The sequence below is a fragment of the Nomia melanderi genome, chromosome 5 (genome assembly GCF_051020985.1).
Source record: "Nomia melanderi isolate GNS246 chromosome 5, iyNomMela1, whole genome shotgun sequence".
Classification (NCBI taxonomy): Eukaryota; Metazoa; Arthropoda; class Insecta; order Hymenoptera; family Halictidae; genus Nomia; species Nomia melanderi.
In genome coordinates this window covers 12,162,377-12,190,363 of record NC_135003.1, presented here as the reverse complement: position 1 = coordinate 12,190,363, position 27,987 = coordinate 12,162,377, and the positions used below count along the sequence as shown (strand labels likewise).

The 27,987-nt window shown below is 43.0% G+C and overlaps 2 protein-coding genes across 5 annotated transcripts in view; one reads left to right on the top strand and one right to left on the bottom strand.

Annotated features, from left to right (window-relative positions):
- Fstl5 (follistatin-like 5) overlaps positions 1-27,987 on the top strand; it is a 103,091-nt gene that overhangs the window by 7,600 nt on the left and 67,504 nt on the right. For 2 of the 4 annotated variants that reach the window (XM_076368045.1, XM_076368046.1), the window contains exon 2: positions 22,694-22,815. The exons of the other annotated variants lie outside the window; for them this stretch is intronic. In XM_076368045.1, coding sequence (XP_076224160.1) covers positions 22,747-22,815 — 69 coding nt within the window. In that variant the 5' untranslated portion in view covers positions 22,694-22,746. The remainder of the gene's footprint in view (positions 1-22,693; positions 22,816-27,987) is intronic. 4 annotated transcript variants of the gene reach the window in all.
- On the bottom strand, positions 30-26,798 carry LOC116423836 (acyl-CoA Delta-9 desaturase). The gene is made up of 6 exons (XM_031969482.2): positions 26,611-26,798; positions 4,009-4,253; positions 3,154-3,284; positions 2,623-2,828; positions 864-1,050; positions 30-717 (listed from the first exon to the last, which is right to left on the bottom strand). The coding sequence occupies exons 1-6, from the start codon at positions 26,718-26,720 to the stop codon at positions 457-459; spliced, it is 1,140 nt and encodes a 379-aa protein (XP_031825342.2). The 5' UTR covers positions 26,721-26,798; the 3' UTR covers positions 30-456.

Below are 27,987 nucleotides of genomic sequence, written 5' to 3'. Positions count from 1 at the left end.
CGACACGAAGGATAACAGTGATAAGCAAAATTCTATTGAAATATACAGAGAAAGAACAAGGGTATTGGTCGATACAATAAAAATCTATTCGAACAAATATTCGTTCGTTACTCGAGGTACTTACACTGTGTGTACATGTCCGTCGGAACTGATCGGCAAATTCAAACAAACAAAGACAAATTGCCCAAATAAACAAGCCACTCGAATTTGCCATTCAAATAGCGAGCAATCATCGTCCGAGCGAAGCGTTCCGATAACAAGGGTTCATTCGTCTATTCCGTCTAACGTTAAGAATCCATTCCAAACAATTCGAATAATGCCCAGAGGTCTGGATAATAAAAAACGTAAGATTGAACTGTTGCCTAGAACACATCCGACCGTCGTACCGGTGTACACAGGGACAAGGAAAAATAGCGCGGATCGGTATGTCCGAGCGTAAATCTCGCACGGGCGTTTTCAGTGCCTGCGATGGCCCCAAAGGCTGTCGGTCCCGTCGCCTTTTTTCTGCGCGGTCCGCTCGACGAGCTCTTTGCTCGGCGTCTTCAGATCGTACGCGAGTCCTACGCGCTCCATTAATTCGATGAAGCCTGTGGTGGTGTTCAGCCAGGACGAGCCTAACTCCGCCGCCTTGTAGTCCCACGGGAACGAATGATGATAATTGTGCCAGCCCTCGCCGTGCGCGAAGAAGGACACCACCGCGTTTTCCGTGGGCTTGACCTTCCTGTGGCCGGAACAGAATAGAAAAACGCGTGTTGTTAGAAGTAAGCCGGTCACGGAAAACGAGCGAGCATCGAAAGTTTTAATTAACTTCGGTCACGGTCGGCTAGCCAGAAACGGCACGCGCTTCACCGCCGCGACGGTACTCGCCTGTTGTACGGCCGGTTCCCCCACATGTGAGCGAAACTGTTGACGGCGAACGTGGCGTGCAGCGAAAAGACGTAGCGGATCACTGTCGCGTGGAAGCTTACGTACCACATCTCGCCCCAGAGGTACACCGGGAGCAGCGTCGGGAAGACGAAAGCCAGCCAGATCATTATTATCTCGTAGTACCTGCGAACATTTCGGTTGGTAGTGTTCCACCTTCGGGACATCTGAGCTTAACCCTTTACACTCGAGGGGCGAGCCTCTGTCGTCGTTTATTTCATTACATAAGAATTCTGAAGTTTCACGTTTAGCATTCGATTTTGTGTAACGTATTTACTCTTTACGATCTGAACGCGAGCCTTTGTCGTCGTTTACTTCATCGCATATGAATTCTGAGGTTTGGCATTCAGCATTCAATTTTGTATAATTTATTAACCCTTTGTCATTGAGAAACAACCCTTAGTCGTTGTTTATTTCATTACATGGGAATTCCGATGTTTTACGTTTAGTATTCAATTTTGTGTAATGTATTAACCCTTTGTCATTGAGAAACAACCCTCAGTCGCCATTTTGTTTGATACAATAAAATTATAAAGCTTTATACGTAATAATGAAATCTGTATAAAGTATCTTTGTTCCTTAATGTATGTGTAATTTTTTGTTAGCTTAGCTTCAAGAGATGTCGTCTGTGTCTGATCAGAAAATGTTGAATGTTTCTAGCGAAAAGACATTCGAGTTCTAAGGGTAAAACTTGTGGTAGCTGTTTAGAGAGAACAAAAATCTTTTTCCATTTTAATATTTCATTATTGAGCTCTTGGAAGGTAGGTTACGAGTTGCTGCAATGGACTTTGTGGATATAAGCTTAATGGCTAATATCTCGAATCTCGTGTATATAGTTTTTTCTGACAACACTGTTTGCAGTCGTTTCTTTATTAAACTACTCTAACAAGTAGTATTGAAAGCAAGAAAATTCAAATTACATTTATTTATTTTAATTGATATTAAGCGGATCAAAATTGAGAATTCCTAGTAGATCAAGTACTACACAACGGCGTTCTACTAATTTGAACATGGTTTCCAAATTAATGGTGCTCGTAATACTTGTTGTTCTCAACTAATACTCTCGCTTTACAGTCCAGCCCTTTGTGTTCTCTCGTTGGGGCGAACTGAATATTTCCTGCAGTCCGTTGGAATCAATTGTATTTTGAATCCAACACGAAACGAAATTACATAAATATCCTGCGTGTATAATAGTTGAAACCGTACGAAATGGTACGACTTCTGAAAATATATTTAAATCGATGGTTTTGCACGTTTTGTTGCACGAATTACATTCCGAATTCAACGTGAATCAAAATTTCAGCGTACCAAAAACCACATCTTGTACGTTACAGCCCGCCATTAATAATACACGAACTCTTCTCTAAGCCCATTGAATTAATGAAAAGGAGGGAAAGAAAAATAGCTAGAATCCCCTGAAAGAACACAATGTTTCCACGAATAAATGCACGAGCACCGTAGCATGAAGTATCCTCTATCTTAGAATCAGCAGAACTAGGCATTAACGTTGCGCCGGTGAATAAGATTAATTGTAACGCTATCTAAAAACACATCAGTAATTATTAAGCCACTGCGTATCTACGCGAGGCACTCTCTTCCTTTCATTCCGCATGATAAAAAAGTCACTCGGACGCGAGCCGCCAGTGCGTTCAACTTTCTGAATGAAAGTGTGAAGTAGTTAAAGGGAAAATCTCTTACTTGTCGAAGAACGTGATTACTGGATCAGCGAGGATATCGCTCATGTCGATTTTACTGCCGTATTCCTTGACTGCCGGGTGCCGTTTCATCATTAGCCAGCCTATGTGCGAGAAAAAGAAGCCTCGTGTCGCGTCATGCGGATCCGCGGCCGTTTCCGAATACTTGTGATGCGTTCTGTGGTCCCGTAACCATTTGTAGAAGTGCGTCTAATCGAACGAAACGCAACGATTCAATCAAATATTCTTTCGTTTCGCTCGAAACGAAACTTCCTTCAGAAACACCGTAAACCATAGTCGACCAAAATGTAATTTGATTACGTACGACCGGGGATAATTCGAACGTTAACCGTTGTTTCGATAAAACATCGTGTTTTATAGTTCGTAATTATCAGCAATTTCCAATTGCAAACGAACTCGTTACGACGGGCTCTAATTAGTAATCGCAAACTGCAACTTGCAATCGAATGAAGGTTATATTTGAATCATTAGTTTTAATCAGATTACATTTTGCCCGATTCTGTTGTATACTAACCTGTCCCATCATGCAATACAAACATGCCAAAACGATCCGCAGTGGTGTCTTGGCCGAGTAACTTCTGTGTGCCCACAATCGATGCATCCCTGCCGTCACTCCAAAACCGGCGGTGAGCCCGTACGCTATGGCTTCATGTAAAAAGATTCGATATAAAAACAGTGAAAAAGATTCTCAACGATCCGATCCTCAACAGGTCAAGCTGAATCCGCGGCAGCTCGGGTATTTCTGAAACGGACGTCATTTTTTCGCCGAGCTTCCACATTGCTGAAAAATATCTCAGAAATTCAAGTGTACTTCTCTCGGCTCCGCGGAGAGAGCAAAGCATTGTAAGATCAGTTTATTTTAGCCGCGCGGCGCTGAATTCTTCATTCCAGCGTTGCACACACTAGTGCCCACGCACGAGGCTTGATGTTCAACATAACAATTTAAATACACCATTAGTAGGATAATGTATTCTTAGAGAGCATTAGCAAACCGCGAATTTCTACATCTACGCCTCTTTTATTTAACTTCTAAAACTATGAAATTTCAGTTTTCAAATCATGGAATGTTCATATTTTGGGCAGCCTAAAAAAACTATGGAAACGAATGGAATTCTATTCAAACTTTTATCTCATGCTTCAAAAATACAGAAATATTCGCTGTTCATTTGTTATAGACGTTGAATAAAGGAACTGCTGAAAAGTCAAAAATTTACGAAAAACCAAAAGCATTTACGAAAATTCACCCTTTAACGATTTCATATTATTTTCAGCGGAGTTTTCCAGGTTACGGATTCACCTTGCTTGTAAATGGAAAACGGATAGTAAAATCTTTCAAGTATTAAAGTAAAAACATTTCACGTGCACTTACTAAATATCCAGATCCACAGCGTCCCTTCCGAATAACGGGTCACGAAACTGTAGACGGCCAGGAAATGAAGCACTGCGATAGCAATCACATTCCGCCATATTATCGGCTGGCTAACTCGGGTTTGTTCCCTCCCTATCGGAAGTGGTACCACGTCCTTCTCCAGATTTTGATCAGGTTTCTTCTGCTCCTCATACTGTGTCAGCGTCGAGCAGTACATTTTCACAGTGTTACTATATACTTCTTTCCTAATCAGAAAATCGTCTATGTCAGTTGACCTCACTCGATACAGAGATCAATTAACATTAGATTTACGGAACGAGTCAGTTCGGCTGGTATTGCATTTGATAAACATTATACGGTAAACGTTTGGATCGATTTCGATTCATGCAATTACGCCTACTTTTAAACCTCCAATTTGAAAGATTCGAATGAACGAATATCAATGTTTCCAAGAGCGATGGAGCAAACTGTACAGTAAATGTCCGTGAACCTAGTGTTAAATGAAATGATTCATTCGAATGTGATCAGAACAAACTAGTCTATGAATCTTGAGTCGAGTAGTATGAAATTTGACAGAAAGAAATCTGTTGCAACCGTTAACTGACTATTCCATACTACGTTGTGCGACGTACTGTGGGGCTGAATTCGGTGTACAAACGCGATGAAAGGGATTCATATAAATATGCAGGTCGATATGACCTTGTTTTTGAGTTATAGTCTGGTATCTGCTGAAAAAATCTTTTCCCTCTATAGACAGAGTATTGTTGGATATTTATTCACTGTTTGTTTGTAAGATGTCAGTACCATGAGGACAGACTGCTTTTTATATAATTTCGAGAAATAAAACAATGCAATAGACACAACACATTTCGACATTGATTTACTGCGTGTTTGAGAAATAAATCAAGATGTCGGACAACTTTCTACAGAGTTTTAAATAAATGAAATATACAAATAAATAAGCTATCCACGGTGAAATCTGTTTACATCTGCAGAAAGTATTTGCATGTTGCCAGTTGGTAACGGTAATCGTTTAGCATTCTCTCCCAATAGATTGTTACAAAGATTTACTGATTCATGTAAATCTATTTCCGCATATCTCAGATGGTTAATAACATTTTTAGAATGTCTCCTTGTATTCGTTCCGCTCTACATAGCATTAAAGACCAACCAATTTCCAATGGCGTCACACTGTTATTTCCGTCTGGTAATAACGCAATATTTACAGACAAACATTCAGTAGTTATGAAAATACCGTAAATTCCCTCTGCTGCGATGTTTCGCTGCTAAATATTCGATCGTGCCATTCAACAATATATAAATTTCACCATTTACACTGTTAATAAACATTCTTCCCCTGTACAGCGTAGTGCTCCAAAATTCATATTGTCCCTTCACAGTCCAAAAAATCGTTTTTGTTGTTACAGAAAAAAACCGAGCGTAGAAATATCGCATACCCGCCGTGCGCGCACGCGTGCTCGGCGAAGCGGACCCGATATTCGCGAATTTTAGGATCGATCATTGATTGAAGCACCCGCCGTAAAAACGCTTTTACATTATCGAAGGTGCATGAAAACACTCGTAAAAAATTTAAGTGTACATTCGCAGCGAACTCCTGGAAAAACGAACAAAATTCCACAAATTCCCCTAAAAAGGTGACCGTAACTCAGCGGATCCGGTTCAATTAAAAACTCGGGCCCCCCGTGTGTCCGCTACAACGCGGACCGCGAGAAACGAGGGAAAAAGAAGACACCAGGAAAAGACCTGAACGCCGCGGCGCCGTGCGGTATCCTATCGACGAACAATTACAATTGGACTGTTTGATCAGCTGCCGGAGCGTAAGCGGAAACTCGAAGTATCAAACAGCGCAGGCTGTGTTAACAATCGAACCCTTAACTCGATCCGGTAACACGAGTTCTGGCTCCGCTCGAATTTCGCATCTCTAATCTCTCGCATCGCTAGATTTATCGCGAGCCGCTCCCGAGCGCAGTCGACAAACAGGTTGAATCGCAGCCGAACAAATTCACGGGCGCCCGAAGATGGCGGACAAAACGCGGCGGATCGAAGGGGGAGAGTGGCCGTCGAGCGTAAGTAGTCGGAGGAGGTGTCCAATATTCTTGCGCGTGTCTTCGACGCCGCAAAATTCGATCAAAAGTTTAATGCGTTCGAGTCGCGGCCCGGGAGCACCGTGAATCTCGGTTTCACGGGATTAGACGGGGATTCCCGAAATTCTTTCTCGCTCCCACGGTCTATCGACTTTCCGTGAGCGGATCGGTCGGCACCGGTCGCGCCACGGGGAAATCTTATTAGCCGCGCGAGTTCGCTCGGCGAAACGCGACCGAAATATGGCCCGACCAGATGTCCGACTTCATATTAATAATTCAATAACGGGAATGACGTACATGCAAACTCCTTGGACCGACGCTGCATCTGATCGGGACATAAAACTGCATGCTCGGCATCTGCGAGGTTCCCGGGCCACCGATTGTACTCCAGCCTGAGCCGTTCTCTGATATATGGAAAATTTCCTTTTCCTTAACCGATGCTCGGTCTCAATACCTATCGATACAGGTCGAATTATGATTCGGGAAACTGCGTAATATTCGAACGAACGACGAACGTTATTATTCGTTGCTTTGTAAGTCGGTCGGACATCTTCGACCTGGTTCCATCTCGATATTTTGTCTATGTATATGTATACAGTATGGAGCTTTTAGAGAACGTTTCTATAGTCGTACATTAATCGCATATTATTTGATCCTATTCAATTAGTGCGAACACATTCATGAACAATTGAGAAATTACTTCGTAAGTGCATTGCCGTGTAGAATGCGATTATATTTAACCGATTAAATTTTTACGAAACGGGAGAAAGACTGAAGCAGTGGCGCATATACCTTGCGTTAAATTAGCCCGAACTTATGAATAAAATAGCGCATACAGCGTGTCTAAAATATATCCGTAACGAGTCATAAAATACACTTTCATCTGATCGAGCCGCGCCAAGCGTGGAGAAAATGATCGTTTCTCCCGGACGATTTACCAAGGATTCCACAGTCCGTGCAAATGGGCTGATCTATCGTTAACTTAATTGAAGTTAATGAACCGTACACGTCAATACCGTCTTTATACTATTCGAATTCACACCAGTCCGATCACAGTGATTAGTAGGCTCTGCGTCTTCCGCGAGACGCGTTCATGATGTAAAGCAGAGATCAGCTGACAGGAGGAGTACACGCGGCAGAAAATAAACGTCCACGTCCCAATTGCCGTATATTATATCGTTAGTCGATCAATCAACTTCTATTGAGCCGTAAAAGTTTTAATCGCGCGTCGGTCATTTCCTGCGGCCTCTTACTGCCAGGTCGCACGCGGTATTGGATGCTCGCAGTTCTCGCCGCAACAGTTCTCCGGAAGGAAAGGTAACATTGTAGCCAAATTACAGTGTCTACGGGGAAGCGATCAATTCGGTTTGATCGATGGAAACGTGTTCCGCGTCGGCAAGCGGGGAAAAAAGGCGCGCGTGGCTCGCCACTAATCGCTTTCCTCATTAATCGGTGGCGCGATTTTCCCGCGCGCGTTCTCCCGCGGACAAGCGGGCGTCTTTCGAAACCCGGCGAGCCGTGATTTACGGTGCAGTGCACGTGCCCGCGCGCGTTTGGCATCAAACCGAGCCTGACGATCCGCCGCTCGTAAAACCGCCGTCTTTCGTCACGATGGCAATTTCCTTATCGTTTCCTATGCCGGATCATAAAAATCTGTGCGCCGATCCGTGGCCACGTAGCTCCCGGCGTCTCGCACGGATCATGGACCATCAAATGGCGGATCATTCAGTCGGCCCACCGTCTACTCGCATTCCCTGCCGCACGTTCCGTCGAGCCGGTGTCGTATCGCTCATTTCTGCGATAATTCGCGCAGCGCGACGAGCGGCGCGTTGAATCGGCGACGTCTCGATCCGTGACTGCGAGGAATTCGAATGGATAACAGTTCCGTTATCGGAATTCTTTCGGGGGGCGCAGGAGAATTCAAAATTTCGAGTTCGATCGTTAAACCGCTGCCTTCGCGCGTTTTATGAGACGAATAAAGTGATCGGAATGTAAAGGTGGCGGTGATTTAATTGAATTCTTTGTCCATTTGTAACTGTTCGGAGCATTTTATGGGACTCCGTGGTATAGAAGTTTTGCTCCTCTTTCATTCCTCGGGTGGAGATAGAATATGAGGGACATATCGGCGTACGTATCGGCGCGGTGGAATCGGGATCGCTAAAGTATGAGCCCGGCGAAGGTACCGTTTTAGATATACTGATGGGATGAGATTCGGGAGAGCAGTCAGAGACGCGAGAGGCATAAGAAAACACGCGATGAAGATAGCTGACACTAATCCGAGGCGTAATGGTTTCGCTAAGCCAGGCTACGCTGTATTATTCATCATCGCTGTAGCAAGAGGATTCATAGACCGACGAAACCCGTCCGATTTTATATAATGTACCGTCGAACTGATTAGAACGATCCGCTGTTTCTAGTTGTACGCAGAAAGTCGAGCTTCCTGAGCGTACCGTTCATCTATCAACGTTCGTTACACGATTCGTCGAGGAATTCCATCGACATCCGACATGAACGACATCCTTTGAGCGACATTTTTGGAAGCATCTTTTCTCAATCGTACAAAATTCGATACCCGGGCTCCGCTGCATCGCGGAACATACTTGCCGAGCAAATTCTCAGTGTAATTCTCAGCGTATCGTTTCTCCAGCAACATTACGCCGTCATTCTTCCGTCTTCCGTTCGACGGTTAAGATAACTACGTTTCCGTACCTTGTTTAGAAAGCACAAACGTCCAGCCGAGTAAATCGGATGACGAGAGCCCGCAGCGGATCGGGGATTTTGTTTGCTTTCAGAACTTCCTTAACGCGCGAACGCTTCCCAATCGCTCGAGAACGCGCGTGGAAGCCGCGCCTACTGGCAGTAACACGGACACTCGCGTGTCCCGGCGGCTATTTTTTGCACGGAGACACTGCCTTTCGAGCAAATGGGCGTTTGCCAAAGAAACTGCGACTCCTAAAGTAATCGACTTTACATCTAACTACTCGAATACCTTTTCATAAGGAATATAACCCTTTGCACTCGGAAGTTTTTCACTGGAAATATTCGACGTTTTCTGATCGGATGGCATTGTACTAAACTAATGCGACGAGATATAGGTAAATCAAAAAATGAAGCTATTTTCTTAATATATATATTAATGCATTACATAAAGCTGAATGTTATACGTAAATCCTTATAATTTCGCTATGTATGAATAAAACAGCGTTGCAGTTTTTACAGTATCGTAATTCGTTGCTAATTACGTGCTAACTTCTGTTTCATAGCTGTTTTCAATGTAAAGTTTTGTTGGAAAAGTTTTTTCCTCGTATTTGTTGAACGAATTGTTATTCACGGCAGGAAAATTTAACACGTTCCGCGCTGCCGTAAATTTCAGTTACATTTTGCTTAAAAGGTGTATTGATTTTTCGTATAAAATATTATATTATGTTTGACTCTTTTCTGATTTTTATATATTTTGATAACATTCATTCTCGTTCCGCCGCTTCGGATTGCATTTACCAAAAATGGTACGGCCGGCACTCAACGTGTAAATTTGTCACGAGCGATGCGCCGCAGAGAGTATTTGAAAAAAGGTGTAACACGCTGTAACAGGCTTTTGATTTGTTAGTAGAAGGTAAGTGCTTACGTAATGTGTCACGATATGACAGTAAATAACGAGTAGCAACTCGCGGGAACACTCGAGACTTTGATGTGTACCTATTAATGATTCGGATTAGAATAAGTGCTTTACGCTTCTAGATTACCGCTTACATACATACTTGTATAAATTGCCGTTATTCGCAGTCTGAGAGTTGAATAAGTCTCAAAAGACCAGCCCTCGATGAATTTTTGACGCGCACGGACGAAGCAAACAAGAAAACGACACTTAGGACATTCTCAAGCGTAAAAGTCAACCTAATAGATAATACAAATGAATATATTGTACACATCAGTACTCAAATTGTTCCACGAAAAACCTAAACACTGAATTCGTTAAAAATAACTTCAATCTTTCATATTTAATTCATCATCACTGCTTACTAATTTATTATTATCATAACTGGAAATGGCCCTTTCTGGATGTCTTCTACGATCACCGAAAGGACACGAATATCTTCCCAAGAAGTCATTTAAAAAAACCGATTCACTCACATATACGGAAAAATACAAATCTACAAAAACGAAAATGGCACTTTCGCAATTTATATGAGAAAATTGGATCAGTTAATTTGACAGCTCGACGATGCTACCGCGAAATCCAAAAACAATGGGTCGGACCCCGGATAATATGAAACAACGCCGCCAGTGAGGCTCTGTAATTACGTTCATCTGTTAATGACGCCTTCGCGATTTGTGTAACCGCGGTGCCGTAATGGGAGTTGCGGCCGGAATCGACATTCCGAGGAATTCGACTCCGTTTTACGCTTGAAAATGCCCTCGATGTGCTCGTTGAAATAAAAATCGCACGCGACCGCTCGTTAACCGTCCCCGACGTTTCGGTTTGTCTAAAAACCGATCGGACCGTCGAACCGCAATATTTGGCTTGCGAAAGTAAAGACACCGTTGAATATTTCATTCTTCCATTATCCCTCGCTCGTGTCTCATGGGGACTGGAACGACGCATGGTATCGTCCGGCGAAGCAAATTATAGTTTATGGTGTACGGATTGTTTGAAAGCCGCGGATCGGAGTTCGAACAGCTAAAGTGACTCGTACGTTTAACGGGAATAGTTTTATCTACCGGCGTGCGCGAATTACTTTTCAGCCTCAAATATCCAATGTTTTTTATAGGTCGGCCGGATTGTTTTTGATTATGTAGGGAGAGCTCGTGCACTTAATAGCCCGGCGTTTTTCTCGTAAACGGTAAACATACGGACAAACGGGGGAGTGGTAAGTTTTTATATTTTTATATGATCAATACAAATCTTGTTCGTCGAACAAAAACAACGGACTGCTCGCAACGAAACGGCGAAACTCCCAGCTCTTTTCGTTTCGTCGATACGTTCGATATTTACGAGGAAAATGCTGGCTAGTAATTACTCGAACGCATTGTGTAACGAGGAATTATTAATATTCTTGACCGTGTACGGTAAGAACCAACAAAATTCGTTCCAACGAGCTGAAATTGAATGCTTAATAATCCGCGCGGATGGCCATGATTAAAACCGTGAAAAAATTCAATTTCTTAATGGAATGTTTTGTTAACGTTAATTTAACGGACGAAATTTTTTATTTCCGTATTCCCGTATGTAACCGGTGGTCCACATGCAGCTCGCGGTCGGCGAGTTGCTCATTAGTGATGTAGAGTATCAGCACTGCCTCGTAGAGAAAATAATTTCTTGTTTAATTCACATATTTTTCTGAATTAATCCGGGAAAGTCTACGTTCGTATAAAGTTTCGTAGTTCCTGGGTAACACGGACATAAACTACAGTTCCGAAGTGTCACCGATAATACTCGGAAATTACGAGAACTTAAATATTCAAGAATCGATTATTACGCAAGTACGAGGAAACATCATTTGCATTTATTTCCTGCTTCAAATTACTATACTGTTTTTATCTGTGTTTTTTCTTGTACGCTATTATACCGTTATATCAACCCGTTGGCCTGTGATTTATTTCTCAACTGTGATTGATACAACTGCTTTGTCATTAATAATTGATAATAAACAAAAATAATAACGGAAAATTCTAGACACACTTTATGTCTCTACTCTATTTTCTTTCAAATCTTCACCGCAAGCCAGACACGTTATTATAGGACAAGCGATTAAGTTAATACACATCCGAGCACATTAGATCATAATTATATAGAAAGTTACATTCCTGTTGAAATATTCAACATACCTATTCTAACTATTTAAAGTATGTAAAACGAGTTAAGGTAAAAGCGTCTGAAAGAAGAAGAAATTGCACAGCTCTGGTGAACCAGTAATTTCATGTCAAATTCATTAACCAGTATTCGAAAGGTCTCCAGGCTCTAGTTTTCATTGTACAACCAGGTACGCTACGAGCATAGATACTTCCACAAACATCCGCAGTCTAATAATAACACTCGAAGCAGAGTCAGTTGTGCGCGAGTGTTTTCTTCTCCCATCGAATGATCCTTAACACACAGACGATTACATGAATTTTTAATAACTTTCGTAACCAATGAAATTTTCCATATCCACCTGATAGAATTTCTAATCAAGTTAGTCGTGAAGAAAAGCTCGAATTACGCAGCGAGCGTATGAAAAATTAAAATCAAAGAAAAAATTCATCCAAAGAATTCCGTTAGACAGGCTTCATAATGAAATCAAGTTTCTCTTATGTCTATCTCCAATTGCTTTCAATTCGTTTTGTTGAAAAATTCCGACACTTTGCTCGGAAAACCCTACATTTAACCGGCGTCAAACCAAAGAGAAGAAGCGGGCATCAAGGGAAAGTGGAAAATTAACAGTGCACTTTGAAAGTCGGATGAAGTTGCTCGATTCTTTTTCCGACTGCGATGCGGGGAGAGGCATGTCGCGATCGACTTTCGCGGTCTAACGTCGCGTCGCGGCGGTGCGGGAGACACGAGCAAACAGAGAATAACTCCGCAAGATTTTTACCGAGCCGCGTGGAAACGCAGCTCGAATCCACTTTCGCTGGACAAACATTCTTAAGAGGACACTTTTGAGCGGCGGGGATCGCTCGATACAGATCATTTGATCGGGCGGTTTGTTAATCTTCGATGAACGTGGACGGAGAGGAAACACTTTCGTCCTTATTGCGCGCGATCAGACCGAATGGACTTCGCCCCGTCGAAGTTTAATGGAATTTAAAGGGAATTTTAAACTTTGCTTTCCCGGCGGACGATGGACGAAAATGTCGTAGCCCGAGTTTCTTTCCGCGCACTTTCCGCTGGCCGATACTCAGGAAAAACGAACGAAATACTTTGAGAACACGTGTTCCCGGCGTAAACGTTTTAATGAATTTTTTCGTTCGTCAAATGAATCGAACGGGGTAACAAACGTTCCAGCGGGAACCGTTGCGAGATCCCGCTGATCCAATTCTGTTTCGAGTGTTTGCCGGCGCGCGGAAAATGGAGTAGCGGAGCAATACCAACGAGCCAGCCGCAGAAATCAAAATTCGTTGCGCCGAAGATTTCATTTCCGAAAGCTCCGCGCACGCTCGCAAGGGAAGATTACAATCGCTGGCTAACAGACCATTCATAAAATTGATTAAAGTTTATTGATTCTATCTAAACATTTCGCGTAGCCGTTTTATCGTGCTCCGAATCGTATTTGCAATCCGCGTAACGCTTCTATTTATACGGCTATTCGACGTTGGAATTTTGAGAAGGTACTAAACAAACGTACAAATGTTCCTCGAGTATTAATATTACAGAATAATTTGAATCGATCGTGAAATAGTCACGGAACAGAGAATTCGTGATCTATGGACGTTTAAAGGATCCTCGTTCGTCCGAATGTATGGAGTATTCTCTAACCGGTGATTTTGAATGAAAAAGTAAGTCAAAAACATGGAACAAATTTGGTGCAGTTCAGTCGTCCCTTTTGGGAGAAATTGAGAATGAAACTTTACACACGTCCACTCGAATCACTCGGCCAAATATGGATGGTTTAATCGACAGGAAGTTATTTTACATGGAAAAATAAGTTGAAAAACGTGGAACCAAATTTGTTCGTTTGAAGTTACCATTCGCGGGAAATCTAATTCGAAAGTGCTCCGAGCACTCTTGCGTTTGACTAATTGCTGACAGAAAACGTTCAAACTCAATTTCCTCGGGAGCGGTGCGTTCGATGCAACATTCCATTGTGTATATTTTTCTTACTCCCGCGTATAGAATGAATCTCGTGTGAACTGCGCGTGTTCGCGTGACACGAACCTAAATGTAACTCTGAAACGTATGCTCCTAATCGAGAAAATTTTGTTCCATATTTTCGATTTACGTTTCACAGATTTCGCAATTGAAACAGTTATGCAAAACTCGATCAAAAAGCTGTCATTTTGAAATATAGAAGTATAGACACGTTCGGTGAAACAACTGATAAAACATTGCATTGAGGTGTACGTATGTTAAAATATAAAGCGACACGATTACGTGTAATGAAATTCGCAAAAATTTCCCGTGGCAACGTTGGGGCAGATCTTACGGCAGTTCGCTCGCCCTAGAATCCAGTCGGCGCGATTCCTGGCGCTTGATTTCAGATCCAATTAGCGAGTTTCTGATCAGAATGCACAAATATACGTTTAATATTAGTCCACGTATCGACGTTGATAAGTGAATTCGCAGCCTAACTAGTTCATCGTGGCAGAAGCTCGGGAAGCAAACTACAGGGAATACCCGGCGATTGTAAAACAAGATTGTTGCCCGCTACTGTCGCTTTCAATTACCGGAGTTTCTAATACTTTTAAGTGCGATGAATTGTTGCCCATTCCCGACCGGGACGCTGTACTTCATTAACTCGAGTTTGAACGTAATGGTTCTTGTTGCGGACTGTTTTGCCCGCGGAATTTCTTCACTCTTCGGTTTATCAAATATTCCATCTTGTCCAAACTTCGTTTACACTATCCGCGTCAGTCGGCCGCTGTGCGGCCGAACATCACCGACAATCGAACTACAAACTCGATCCGGACCAGTCGGCGTACTGGTTTATTCATTATCTGGTTGTACCGTTTGATTAATCGACAGTTAGGCGTCCCTTTAATATCCGATCATTTATTCAACGTTAATAGCTATACATTACCTTATCAAATACTCCTACGAAGCCGCAGTATTAGCTGCCTCGAATTAACAAGCTATACATACGTGTAATTCGGTAGGTACACCGTAATGGAGCGCATCATCTATCGATTATCGATAATTACCAAAGACGTTACTGTATTTTCGACGCGCGGTGTACGGTGTAGTTTACAGGGCCGCTCTCGGACAATTATGTAACGACGATACACAATTAAATGCCTGTTAAGGGCGATCAATTCTCCGTTGCGTCATCCTGCGTCGTTCACCTGACGAACTTCAGGTGAGATTTCAAATGAAGATTTTTCATGAAAATTCTATTCGATAGTCTCTTTTGTCGGAGATATCGTCACGAGTTTTTCGGAAACAGTGGAATAAGATTTCTTGGAAAATTTAGTAATTAATTGTGAATGTTATGTGTTTAGAATAGCGTTTATATCGTTAATGAACGTGCAATGGATATTTCTTCTAAGGTGTAATTAGGCAAAGTGCACAAGAAAGAATTCGGATTTCATTTGTAGGTTTCTACGAGAATCCGTATTTTTACGAATTAACAGAAGTATGAATGAAACATGATATTAAAATGTTCAATTTTGTTAAAATGTTTACTCTGTAAATTATTTTGCAGTGCGCAGTCCCTTGACAAGAAAAACTTCATATATGGAGATCAAATTCAGCGAGCGCCGAAAATACACAGTACACACACGGCAGGGAACATTTTAATCAAATAACAAAAGTGAAGGCTCAAACCTGACAACCGGTAACATCCGAGCTAATGCAATTTATCCATGGAGCAAAAAGAACGAGTTGCTAAAAGAATAAAAAACCGAATGAACGAAAGAGCGAAAAAATCGAAACAAGCTGTCTTGTTATAAAATCCAATACCTTAGAGTGCATGAAAGTTTCAGTCACGGGAAAGTTTCCCACTTTGAATATTCTCATTCTCATCGACGCCCTAATTACGCATCGATCAACGAAATTACTCCTGATTATCCGGTCGCACTCACGCATAGCGGTTCATATCGAATAATCTAGTGACATTTCACAATGACATTTGAACTGTAAAAGAAATCAAAACGAAATTCACCCGACAACCACTAAAAACTCATCGTTTTCCTGTAGCACACCGCACAATAAATTTCATTTCCACTTAAATAACTTTCTACCAACAACAAACAGAATGAATAACGAACAAATCAAATTTCCGCAATTTCTCTGAAAAGGATTCATTCCAATCACAAATTGAAGGAATTTTTCATTTTCAGTGTAAAAATAACATTCAATAACAACACAAAACCTTTCGAAACCCCCATTCAAAGGCAACACCAAATTCAGCGAACATCCCCGTAAAAATACCAACATTCCCGGAAAATGCCACAAAATCCTTCGTACAACGAGTATCGCGAACAGCGGATCCAAATACAATTAATAAAAGAAGAAACAAAAATTCCCCTTTAAAACAATACGACAGTTCCAATCACGGATTATACAAACGTTCCATTCCCAATTTACAGTTCAAAGCTGAACGCCGCCCCGAAAGACCCTTCCAACCCCCCGTCCAAAGGCGAACTCAAATTCATCGAGCATCCCCGTCGAAGTAGCAACATTCCCCGAAAATACCACAAAGTCCTGGAGTGTCTAATTATAAGAGCAGAATCACGAACCGAAGCAGACGCTTTCGCGTAACGATCAGCGTGTCTGGGCTAGGTCGGTTGCCGTCCGTTCGTCTCATCGGGGTGCTTAAGTATCAGTAATCGATACATCTTGTCTGCGCCGATGTCACCGCGAGGCACACACCGCTGCGGTAATATCGAGGACCGTCGAGCCTGGTATGGCGGTGTTCTCTCTACTCACCCGCGCTGTCAGCCGGATGCCGGGCCGTTTATTCGAGACCGGTTGAGCCGCCGTTGCCTGGTGCAGAACGGGAAAACGCGTGCGCCCGGTAACCCGTCGAAAACGTATCGCGTCGGGCCGCAGCGCGGTCCCACGTTTATAAAGTGGCCCCTAATCTCGCGGCGTTCGAGGCATTGTTAAGCAGGCCGGGAGCCCATCAGGGCGCACCGCTCGGCCAGAAAACGGTGGAGGGAGGTGGTGGCTACGGGTAATCCCGTGGATTTCTAGGTGGTGGGCCAGAGAAGCCTGTCTCTCTGGAACAGGGAGGAAAAGAGAGTCACTCTCCCCGGCGACGTGTTCCACCTCCTACTCCTTTCTTATTCCTTCCCCCTTGATCTCCGGTAATCTCGTTCCCCCGAGCCTTTCTCGCGCGTCCGTCCTCTCGGCCCACGGAGGTTACCCGGCGCGCCGTATACAAGGACCCGGCACGGAATTGTGGCTATAAATTCAACCGGCTCACTCAAATCGGTAAAAAGACACGGGAGGGCGCGAATAAATAGGCACTTGATAGCGCCGCGTTTCATTCCCCCCCAACCCTTATTCTCTTGTCGCTTTTCTTCCCGTTTTTTCCCTCCCGATATTTTCACCTTCTCCATTCTGCCCCATTCTGTACTCTCTTTACCCGATTTTTTTGTTCGTTTTTCCGTTTCGGGTTACGTGACTTCGGCGGTCCGCCATTAACACGGCCACCGCGCGCGAGGTATGTCGACCGTGAAATACATTTATGTATTTTCTCGCTCCGATAAAATACGAGCGCAATCTCCTCCTCTAATCGGGTCAGCGGGTTTTGAACCCCCGCGTAGGACGGGGGCTTTTTTTCCCCTCCCCGGAACGTTTGTTTTCTATTTTGTTACATTGTCCCGCGAGCTTGAGCTTCGTCCGTTTGCGTTTCGGAATCCGCGAAATGAAGTGTACACTGCAGCTTCGCGTGTTTGCGTTCGCCGGAATTGTTTTTCTTCTGTTCATTTGTTTATACGCGATTAAAGTGCGGCTTTGCCGTGCTTACGCCGTGTTTTCGGGAATTTCATGAACTTTAATCGATTCCGCGGATGTTACGGGAATAATTTATTCTGTAAACCGTCCCGTGTACCGCCGAGTTTCTTCGGCGTTATTTATTTGTTTTATACAGGGCTCTCGTGTTACCTTAGCGAATGTAAATGCCTGAAGTCCAAAATACGGAAATACTTAGTGCAACGCGGATCTTCCAGATACACTGCACGTAAGACATCTTCCGTGCGGCTAGTTCCGATCGTAATTTAGTATCTATTATGTAGTTACTTGCGGCAAACTAGTTAAGATCTTATATGGCTGGCACGCTAGGGGCAGCCGTGTCTTTATATAATTAATGCAATTTCAAGGTAACACTTTCGTTCCGCGAAGATCACGTAGAAAGTTGCATTGCCTCTCTCAAAAGTTCACACGTAATACCGCAACACCGGTGTGCACTAGAAAACGCGACCTAAACATTTCGTGTAAAAGTAGAAATTCTTCTTTTGTGGTCGAACTCGTCGATTATACGATATATTGCGGTATCTTGTCGGATTCCCGTTTTACCTGTAATAAAATTGAAGGCCAACGTATCAAATTATGGAACAACATTCTTTATTTTTCCTCTACCACTTTCGTTGTGGACGAAAGAGAAAGGAGACTATTTTAAATTCAAGCATGTCTTATCATTTTAATAATCCATTCAAGCCAGATATTTCGTAATGAAAAAAATTACGTGGTTACTTTTAAGATACGATGCAAGATAGGTGTACCAATAAGCGTCACGTAAAATATTCATAAAAGAATCATACGGAAAAGCCTTGACTACGAATAAATGATTAAATCCTATTAAGAATATCCTACTATTTCCAACAATGCTGAAAATACTGACTTGTAACTTAATAAAGATCAGTTAACAATCCTTTCTTCAGTGAAGTACACAATATTACCAATCATCTCGCAGGAACGTCTGCGACGAGCGAAAAGCCACCGAGCTTATCTTCACTTTCACCGTATGAATATTTACGATTAAACGCTATCAGACTTGAAAAGTGGAAAAAACTGGAAATCAAATCATCGCCACGTAACACTCGAAACTTGACTATGACGTACCATCGAATTTACAACAAGGAAGCATACGTCAATCCGCCTACGAAAATAAATTGTCCGTTTCCTATTGAACAAGGATTTTCATGAAACCGCGCTAGATTATTTATGGATCGATCTTTCATTTCTCGATAATGGGAAAGATAATACGTTTTTCCTGGTTTCATCGTCAGTGCCAGTAGTTCTAGAATATCCTGCACACTTGCACACGGATTGTTATACGAACACACACACGCGCGCGCGGCACTTGAATTTTTCCTGTTATAGCGAAGCCATTTCGCATCCAGCTTATCCTCGCCGAACTATTGCTCTCGCGTGCTCCCCCTTCCCGGATTCTCGTCTATTTATCTAAACGTCGTCGGGACTCGGAGATGCGGAAGCCAGTCCGCGTTTCCGGGCCACGGGCGGAGCGAGATTTTGTCAAAAACGTCCGGCGATTGAACAGACAAACGACAGGAAACTGTATCAACCTACGCCCCATCGTTTATCCCGCTGCGATTTCGCTTTCCCGACATCTAAACGTCTTATCGGCCGCCGAGGAATATCTATTCGACGGATTTCTATCTATATAATCCACAAACATTTTTTTGTCTCCGGATGTTTCAGTTGTTTGCGATCTGGACCGCTACTAATGCATGTTTCTCGCGAATCCCACGAAAAGGGGTTCCGAAGCTAGACAATAGCATTGGCTTAGGAAATGTATAAATATGAAGCAGAAGGTTACAGTTACGGCCAGAAGGAATCCGAAGTTTTCAGTTAAGAGTTACCAACAGAAAAATTTCTGAAGTTTACATATGCTTAAGACGTCTCGAAGTGGTGTCCCCCCTTAAATATTCCGACGGTGAGCGAGCCGCAGCCTCGCAAGGCTTTCGCTCATTCAATTGATAATGAATTTCTCCGCTGAACGTTTCATGGATCCCGCGATCCTGCGATCATTGGATATTCCACGAAACACGAGTCCTATAGCTACCTCGTTCCGTTTCGCGAATACAAAGAAGAAAGTTGAAATCTTTCATAGGGCGATTCTTCTTGCACAATGGGCTTGCAGTGTTTCTGTTAGTATTCCGTCAAACTTTTATTACCGGAATCTCACAACAAGAAGCTCAAATTTTTCCGTTTCGGTATCTAAGTCAAAGGACTTGAATTATTAAACTGACAGAGATGTCACGTATTGCTTCGGTTAGAAAAGATAAGAACAGTTTAATGCTACAGTTAATTTAAAGAACCCTTGTAGGATAATTGATACACTTCGAATTCAATTTGCACAGACCCCTGTAACTACCTACTTGAAGATCCAACAAATCTTATAGATACACTCGACAGACAAACAGTTTACGAGACGCTTAAAAACCACAGAAACACAAGTTGAAATTTACATAACCCAGGCACGTGTAAGATTTTGGTTTCAATATATTCGCTCGTCGCCAGTAACGATGTTACAGCCAGGCGTTCTGTTCCGTATTATCTCATTAAAAGCCGGTGTAAGCGAAAATTGGCGCGAATAGAAGAAGAAAAAAAAGGAAGAGAATGGAAGAAAAAGACGGGGAAAAAGGGTACGCTAACGAAGAAATGTGGCGAAAGGCGGCAGGGTTTTAACAAAACGCCGTTGTATCTTCGCTTAAAATGGCTATACGAAAAAGCGCGCGGTTAAAGGGAATTTACGTTCGTTGTATGTAAATGTAACCTACAGCATCTCGGTGCCCGCGAGAACGAAACACTGTGAAAACGTTGAACGGTGGATCGATTAAAGATGCACGCGACGCCGGATGAAACGAGCCGTTCGCCAAGAGTACCATGCATTTCCGGTCCCCGGGCGCAGCCAACGTGATGTGTCGCTCTTGAGCTCCCTCGGAAACCGGGCTGCTGGCCGGATTTTCGAATAACGCCCCGATCGTTCGGCCACGGTACCTACTTTTAAACCGCAATAAATTGAAAGTGGATGTATAAGCGACGCCCGGCCGGATTCGAAAATCCGCTGAAATCTACTTTTGGAGAGGATTCAAAAGCAACATATCACGCGCGACGAGTGGCGAAACGACGCGAGCGAATCAGGAAGCTTTCCCTTCGAATTTCCTTTCGGCGCGATGAACAATATTGCGATACGCGTAACGACTGTATCGCGTGCGCAGCAATTTCACCGCGTTTCCCAAATTTTTACCTTCCCGTAATCGACCGCGATCATCTGCAACTCTTATCCGCGATTTTGGATGCTATTGTTAACCATTTGCGGTCGAATGCCGTTGCGGCTTCGAATGTTTCATATATAAAATCGAAAGCTGCGAATGGATCATTTCATTGTTCTAATGACGAGAGATCGATATGTGGTTTTCTTCTTTTCTAGTATTTAAGGCTTCGAGACACTCTCAGTTTCTTATGGGAAGAGCTTTTAAGAATATTTAAAGCGCTCGTTCACGAAGGTTCAGCGTTTTGTGGGAAAAATTGCGCAATCTTGTAGCGATAACGTTAGATATTCATAGAACGATCTGGAATTAGATATTTTATTAGAAATTAATTCTTGACAAAGTTAAGGTAACATTCTACCGATGATGTCGACATAGAGACTTTTGTAAGCACTTCATTGTTTCCTTCCCTGATCGTTACGACGTAATGTATTCTTCGTACTCGAAAAGGTTCGATAGGATTCTAATGTTACGTGGATCGTACTTTCGTTCGAATTTAAAATTCCATTATAAAATGAATCGCCAATGGACCCTTATCGGAACAAATGTCCTCCATCCTCGAGGATTTGAATTTCTACTAGAACCATTCGGTGTCCTTAACCTTGATATCGAAATCGCACTAGAATGTCTCAAAAGAATCCTGTCGAGCGCAACACAGCGAGTTCCGAGATTCGTTCCAGCAGAGATTTCATTAACGCAATGCAGTAACCGCTGAACAGTGTAATGGCAGTGTACGCTTTCGTGCAGATGATTTATTGCCGGTGCATTATCAAAGTCCTGTGAATAGGAAAGTACACGCTTTCACTTTCATCATGTTTTCCTCGTCGATCGTCATACCTTTTCGGCGACCGCTCGGTGCGACGGATCACCGTTGCGTTTATTTACCTGCACGACCAAATTAGTCAATGAACTAATTTGCTCAGAATTTGGCTCGTACATCGTTAACGCGCGCGAGTTATGGGTAGCTCTTTGACGAGCTATAAAAATTTACTCTCGGAGGATTCGATCGCGTGGTTTATGATCGCGCGCGCATACAAGCGGTTTCAGAATTGCAGAAACATCTATGAACGATTCGCCATTACGGCTCGTAAAAACAAATATAAACGCCACGGACTTTATGGCTCCGAGAATATACGGCTCATTCTACTCATCTCATCGATCGCCTGTTCACGGACAGCAATTACAATCAATTGTTTCATAGTGTTGCGCATGATTATGGTACAAAGTTGCACAATGAAGCGCTGAATCTCCGCGGAGCGAGTTTATGCGAGGATTTCACTCCCGTGCGGGAAATCAGATAGTTAGGTGTGAATTGCGCGTTTCATTTATATTGCGAAATGAAAATTTATTTAATCCTACCATAACCAATCACATGAGCGGTCACAAATTAAAGGCGAACGAGTTACACAATAAACGTGACTTAGTGGAAAAAGACAAAAGTAAAGGCGAAAATTCATAGAAAGTTCAATGAACGGAAGGAAACGCAGAATTTTCCACAAAATTTTTAAACCGATCATTTGACCGATCACGGTACGTTTAGTGTTATATATAAAATTTTAACGCATTCACTGCTACTTGAATTTCGAGTGATTCGTATGGTAATAATTATTCTTTCATGACAAAGGCAAATGGTGTTAGAAATAATTATTGATAATGTGACAACACAGTACTTATATTCCATTATTATCTAGATACTTGTGTTACAGATATTTTTATTCGACAACAATCTTCTTATTGTAATTATTCTGAAGCAATTTGGATGCTCTGGTCATCGATGACTACAGTGGCAACCAACGTGCTAAATTTTGAAGCAATTGGGAGCAGTTCGGTGAGTAACGCAAGGGCTAACGGTATCTTTTCAGTCTTTCTCCGTGTGTCCTATCGATCAGCCGAGTTTGCATCTATGTACGCCTTTGTGGCATCTTGCGCTTATATACGTTACCCGCAACATGACAGCAAATGTTTCCTCTTGGTCGACTATGGCTTCTCTGGGAAAGACGCGGTTGTCTCTTTGTCCAGGAATTTACGAGAATCCAAGGAATTTTTTAAAACGCGGATTGCTGCGCACAAAGAGCAGTGTCGATGTGCGAAACACGGCTCTAAAACAAAATGTGAACACGAGTTCAGCAACTCGTTACATCGCGATTTTTCACTTTTTAATGAATACTCGTGTGCGCTCGGTGTCTTCTGATCCGTATCTGTTGTAGATCGTAGCACGTTTTCGAAATATACGATTTCACACTTTTATTGAAATTATGCGAGTATATACATCATCGATAAGAAGCTTGAAATTATTCTATAGAATGGAGATGTTCGGTTTAATGAGAATTCATTGAAATAAATTACAAGAAAATTTAACACAAGATATCTTCGCGAAATTATTGAGATTATAATTAGCAAATGATTCGAAACTTTGGTTAACAATGTATTTATCCCAGTGTCTCTAATTCCGGAATGGATCAATTAAAGGAATATTGAAGGAAAAAGGATCTGTACGATATTTAAATGTTTCCCGGTAATGTGGTACCCGGAAATGTAAAATACGTGACAGACAGCAGCGGATACAATTGGGTCACGAGGATTCTGTGAGAAGCTGGCAGTACATAGTAGAAAGCGACAGATACTACGTACATAATTAACTTGGCAGCCATTCTGAAACCACTGAAATGGCATTTTTATTACTAAAAAAAGAATCTTTTGTTTCTCGGAAAGTTTAAGCTTCTCGGATCGATCAATCAACCATTGAGATATCATCAATCTCTTGTCGATAAAATCACATGTACAGAATCTCGTTCAGTGGTAATCGTGCAAAAGGACATAATCGACCTTTACAAGAAAAACACCGATACGTACGTCTAAACTGATTTCTAAATAATATCTCAAAACATTGTAAGATAAACTCGCCTACTTTCTAAAACATTTACCGATTACGGTCTCCTAATTAACTTAATCGGTTATTTGCGTTCACAGTACACTTACGTATAGATAAACATAATGTTATAAACTGTTTAGAAACTCGAATCAACCTAACACCCTAAACATTAACATACTTGCTCGTTTATTTAAAAATAATACTCCTGAATTTGCATAAATATAGATTCACAGATGTTCCATGACTGGTTCTTCTTCACTTTCTCATCAACGTACACTATTTATTTACCATCTTTAAAACCAGTGTTCAGATAATTCTCATTTCCTCCGCACCTCATAACACACTTCCAGTTACCCCATTACGCCATGACGCTCCAATAATAGACAATTTTACCCAAGCATCAAACGTATACAAACGATCAGCGTAAAAAAGACTCAACGCCATAGAAATCAACAACAATGAAAAGACAGCCACCAAATAAATTTGCACGTTCACATATTTATTGTTTCGACATCATCACGGTATTCGAATTTAACGAACGATCGCCGCCGGAAGACCTAGAAACTATTTAGAAAGAGAACAGAGGCGTCGCCCCGAGTGCGTCGTGTGTCCCGTGGTCATTATCAATTTTCAAGCGCGAGAAAACGTCCGTGGCAAGGATTTATTAGCCGAGAGAAGGAAGCGTCAGCTCCATTTGCGAAGATCTCCATCTCCGAGATCCAAATCTCCGCCTAATGCCGTCCGCGTTAAAATAGCTCGTCCACCTGCAAAATGGAAAACCGTGGAGCGAGCGAGCGAGTGTGCTCCATAATCAAAATGCAAAACTCTGCCGGCTTTCAATTGCATGGAATATCGGAATACACCTCGGCGTGAAGTGAATATCGAGCCGGCGCCGGGACGCGGCGTTGAAAAACTATGTGCGCGCAAGCCTGGCTGGCAGAGGGTGAGATTCCTCAAAAGACGATGGCTCGTCATGCGAGTCGCGGACTACCCGCGGAACAAGATTATTGCGCCGCGTCGATGATACACAGAAGGAAATTCGAGGACATTTTCACGAACAAAAGCCTGCTCCGATCTCTTCTCTCTTTCCGCGGCGCAGCTCTCTCGCGGAGCGGAATAAGACCAGAACTACCCGACCGTTTCGGAGCCTATGCAGACGGGCGACGCGATCTTGTTGCGACGCCGCAGTGATGGGATTTTCAGAGACAAAGATGTAAAGTTCTCTTATCCTATCTTTGAGATAGAAGCGCTTTGTTGCTCTGTTACTGCAATAGGCTCTTACCGCAGTAATCGACAGTTGATCGCAGGAAAATAATACTCAATTTTGACTGAACTAAGCGACGGTTTGATTAGCTTTTGTTGAACCGAGAACTGTATATTTTAACGCGTTGACTGCCACAAGAATCTCGAGCGTTTTGTTATAGTAAGATTAATTCCTTTATGATAGAGGGAAATAGTATTAATAATTATTAATGTTTTGGTATTACACATATTATCTAGCTTCTTGTATTACTAAATATTTTGATTATCGATTTTCTTATTGTAATTGTTTTCATGCAATTTGGAAACACTGGTCACCGGCGACCACCATGGCAGTCAACGCGTTAATTCAACTAAGTTCACGAGTGTGGAACACTATGTATTGAACGCTCGTGTATTGCAGGGAGACTCGATGTATAGAACGGCACAGGAGTTCTGCTGTGTATTTTGTTCATGGTTTTCATTAGTCACGCGTAACCTTATTGATGAACGGTAAATTATCATCGTAAGAAAGGTGAGAACCGACTGAGTGAATTAAACTCATATTCCGAGCCATCGAGTGATTCCTCTGCAGTTACGTTGAAATATGCAATTCTTACTTCAGCGGAGAAAACGCGACGTGTACCGTGCCACGTGTAAAAAGCTCGCGTAGTCTTGGCCTAAGTAACCCGTTGCATACCTCGAAAGAAACTCTCTCTCTCTCTCTCTCTCTCTGTCTCTCTCTATCTTTCTACGGTACAAAGTTCGTGCCGGCCAATTTGAGAACTCGGACAATCGCGACGGACGAATGGATCGTAAAACACGGCGGGACACGATTCCTCTGATTACCTCCGAATGATCCAACTGGAACAATGATAAAGATTCCTCACCCCCTTGGCCGCCGCGCGATTCCACTGCGGAACGCCTCCGGACTCTCCGCTACGTCTTCGCGATTTCCCTTTGCATGCAAATTCGGTCTTATGCCGGGCTACGTACATCCCGACGGAGATTGGGGACGGGAAACTGAGTGCAAATGGCGGACTGACCAGTTGATGGAAACATGGTACCCTTCGGACAGCCGATGGATGGTCGGAACTGGAATGTTCCGGGAAATTTCAATTTTTAGGGGAAGCCCTCAAGTGCGTGGTTACGAGGATTGAATCTAGAAAGAAGAAATATCTTGAACGTACGAAATGTTCGAATGTTTTCGGTTTGTAACGAAGGAACACACCGAGCACCAGTTGAATTGTATGGAATTTTAGTGGAAAACGGGCTTCAAAGAAACATTTGACCTTAGATACAATGAAACAGCTACTTCGTCCACTTTCGACTTCCACGATGAAGCATTCAAATTGTTCCCTACTAATTTTCGTTGCGATCGCTGCGCAGAAGTTAGGTAAACGACCCCATCGGGTTTTCCCTCTCCGATTCAATTTTTTATCGGTACACTATTTATACTTTCTACAAACTACTTTCTAATGTGTCTCAATACGCACTTGAAGTGCATCTTACCCAAGCGTTGATATCGACCCGGCGAGCGGCCCGTAACAAAACATTTGCACATCATCCTCCGCGTCTCCAGGATCCTCTTGTGTGCGTACTTTCTCTTGTTCGTTCAACATGGCGGCGGAAGACAGCAGAAGGTGGCCGGTTGGCACGAGGTTGGACAAGTGGAGGTCAAACTGACGAAACACGGAGTCGCAGCCGGCAAACACGTGGACAGAGTCGGCATAATCGGACATGTCTTCTTGGGTCCTCGGCCGTGCGCCGTGATTTCCGGTCTATTCTTCCTCATCTCTTTCATCGTCTCCAGCAGCATCCGCACTTGAGCCAATCGAGCGGCGTAATCGTCGCGTTTGCGTTTCTTTTTCTTCTCCGTGGTCTGCGTGGCTTCCTCTTTCTCCTCGATCTTGCAGCGGCACGTGAGCTTATCGGGATGAAGGGGCGGCAGGACCGTCGCGCTGCCCCAGTGGAAGGATTCAACGTCCTTGGAAGACAACTCGCGGAATTGATACTCGTAATAGTCGTCGGATTCCTCGCGCGCGTAGAACGCCTTTCGTATGCTCGCCGGAGAGTGGATCTCGGTAGTGATGCACCTGCCCAGACAGCTAACACGCAGATATATCTCGATCGTGGCCCGGGTTTCTTGGTAGCTGTCGTCTAGCAATGGGAACGTCCCACGCGTGGATCTGCATGATCAAGGCAGCAATTGTACTGGATGCGTATTCGAACTGCCGTTCTAACGTACTCAATATTTCGGAGCAATCAAATATGTATACAAATTGCTGAAGGTGTGTGCATAGGCATCTTCTGATGTTTATTCGTTGGAACGTCAGTTCGTCCTATTATGAATGCAATGTAACCATGGCCTAACAAGTTCGCTGTCAATTTATCTGGTTAGCTGCATGCACGTCTGAGTTGAATATTAATTGCCGAGTATTAGTATAGTAAATCAGCGCAATAAAATAAACATAGAGCCAATCAGTCTTATTAACAGCGAGCATTGAATTCCCTTGCGTCGGTGAGACCCATTAAATTGCCAACGAATATGTTAGACGAATACCGGCGCTTTACACGTGTCACGCATCGCGTTCTTCTCTGTTAAGATAAGGATTACATATTTTAATGCAACTAAGTTCACAGTTGCAACGCGCTGCACGCTCTCGAACGCTCGTGTAGTCAGTGACGTGAACAGGAAACGTGACGTGTAACACGCCGCGCGTAAAAAGCTCGAGAAGTCTTGGCGTTGGATAAAAAGTGTCGGTGACTGACCGTTCCACTTGGAATCTTACTATTACTACCACTCCGATCGATCGGTCGCTTTGGCAATGAACGTATCAAGGGAAACCGGTTCTAATTCGCTCGCGAGGAAAAGCGGATCTGCACGCG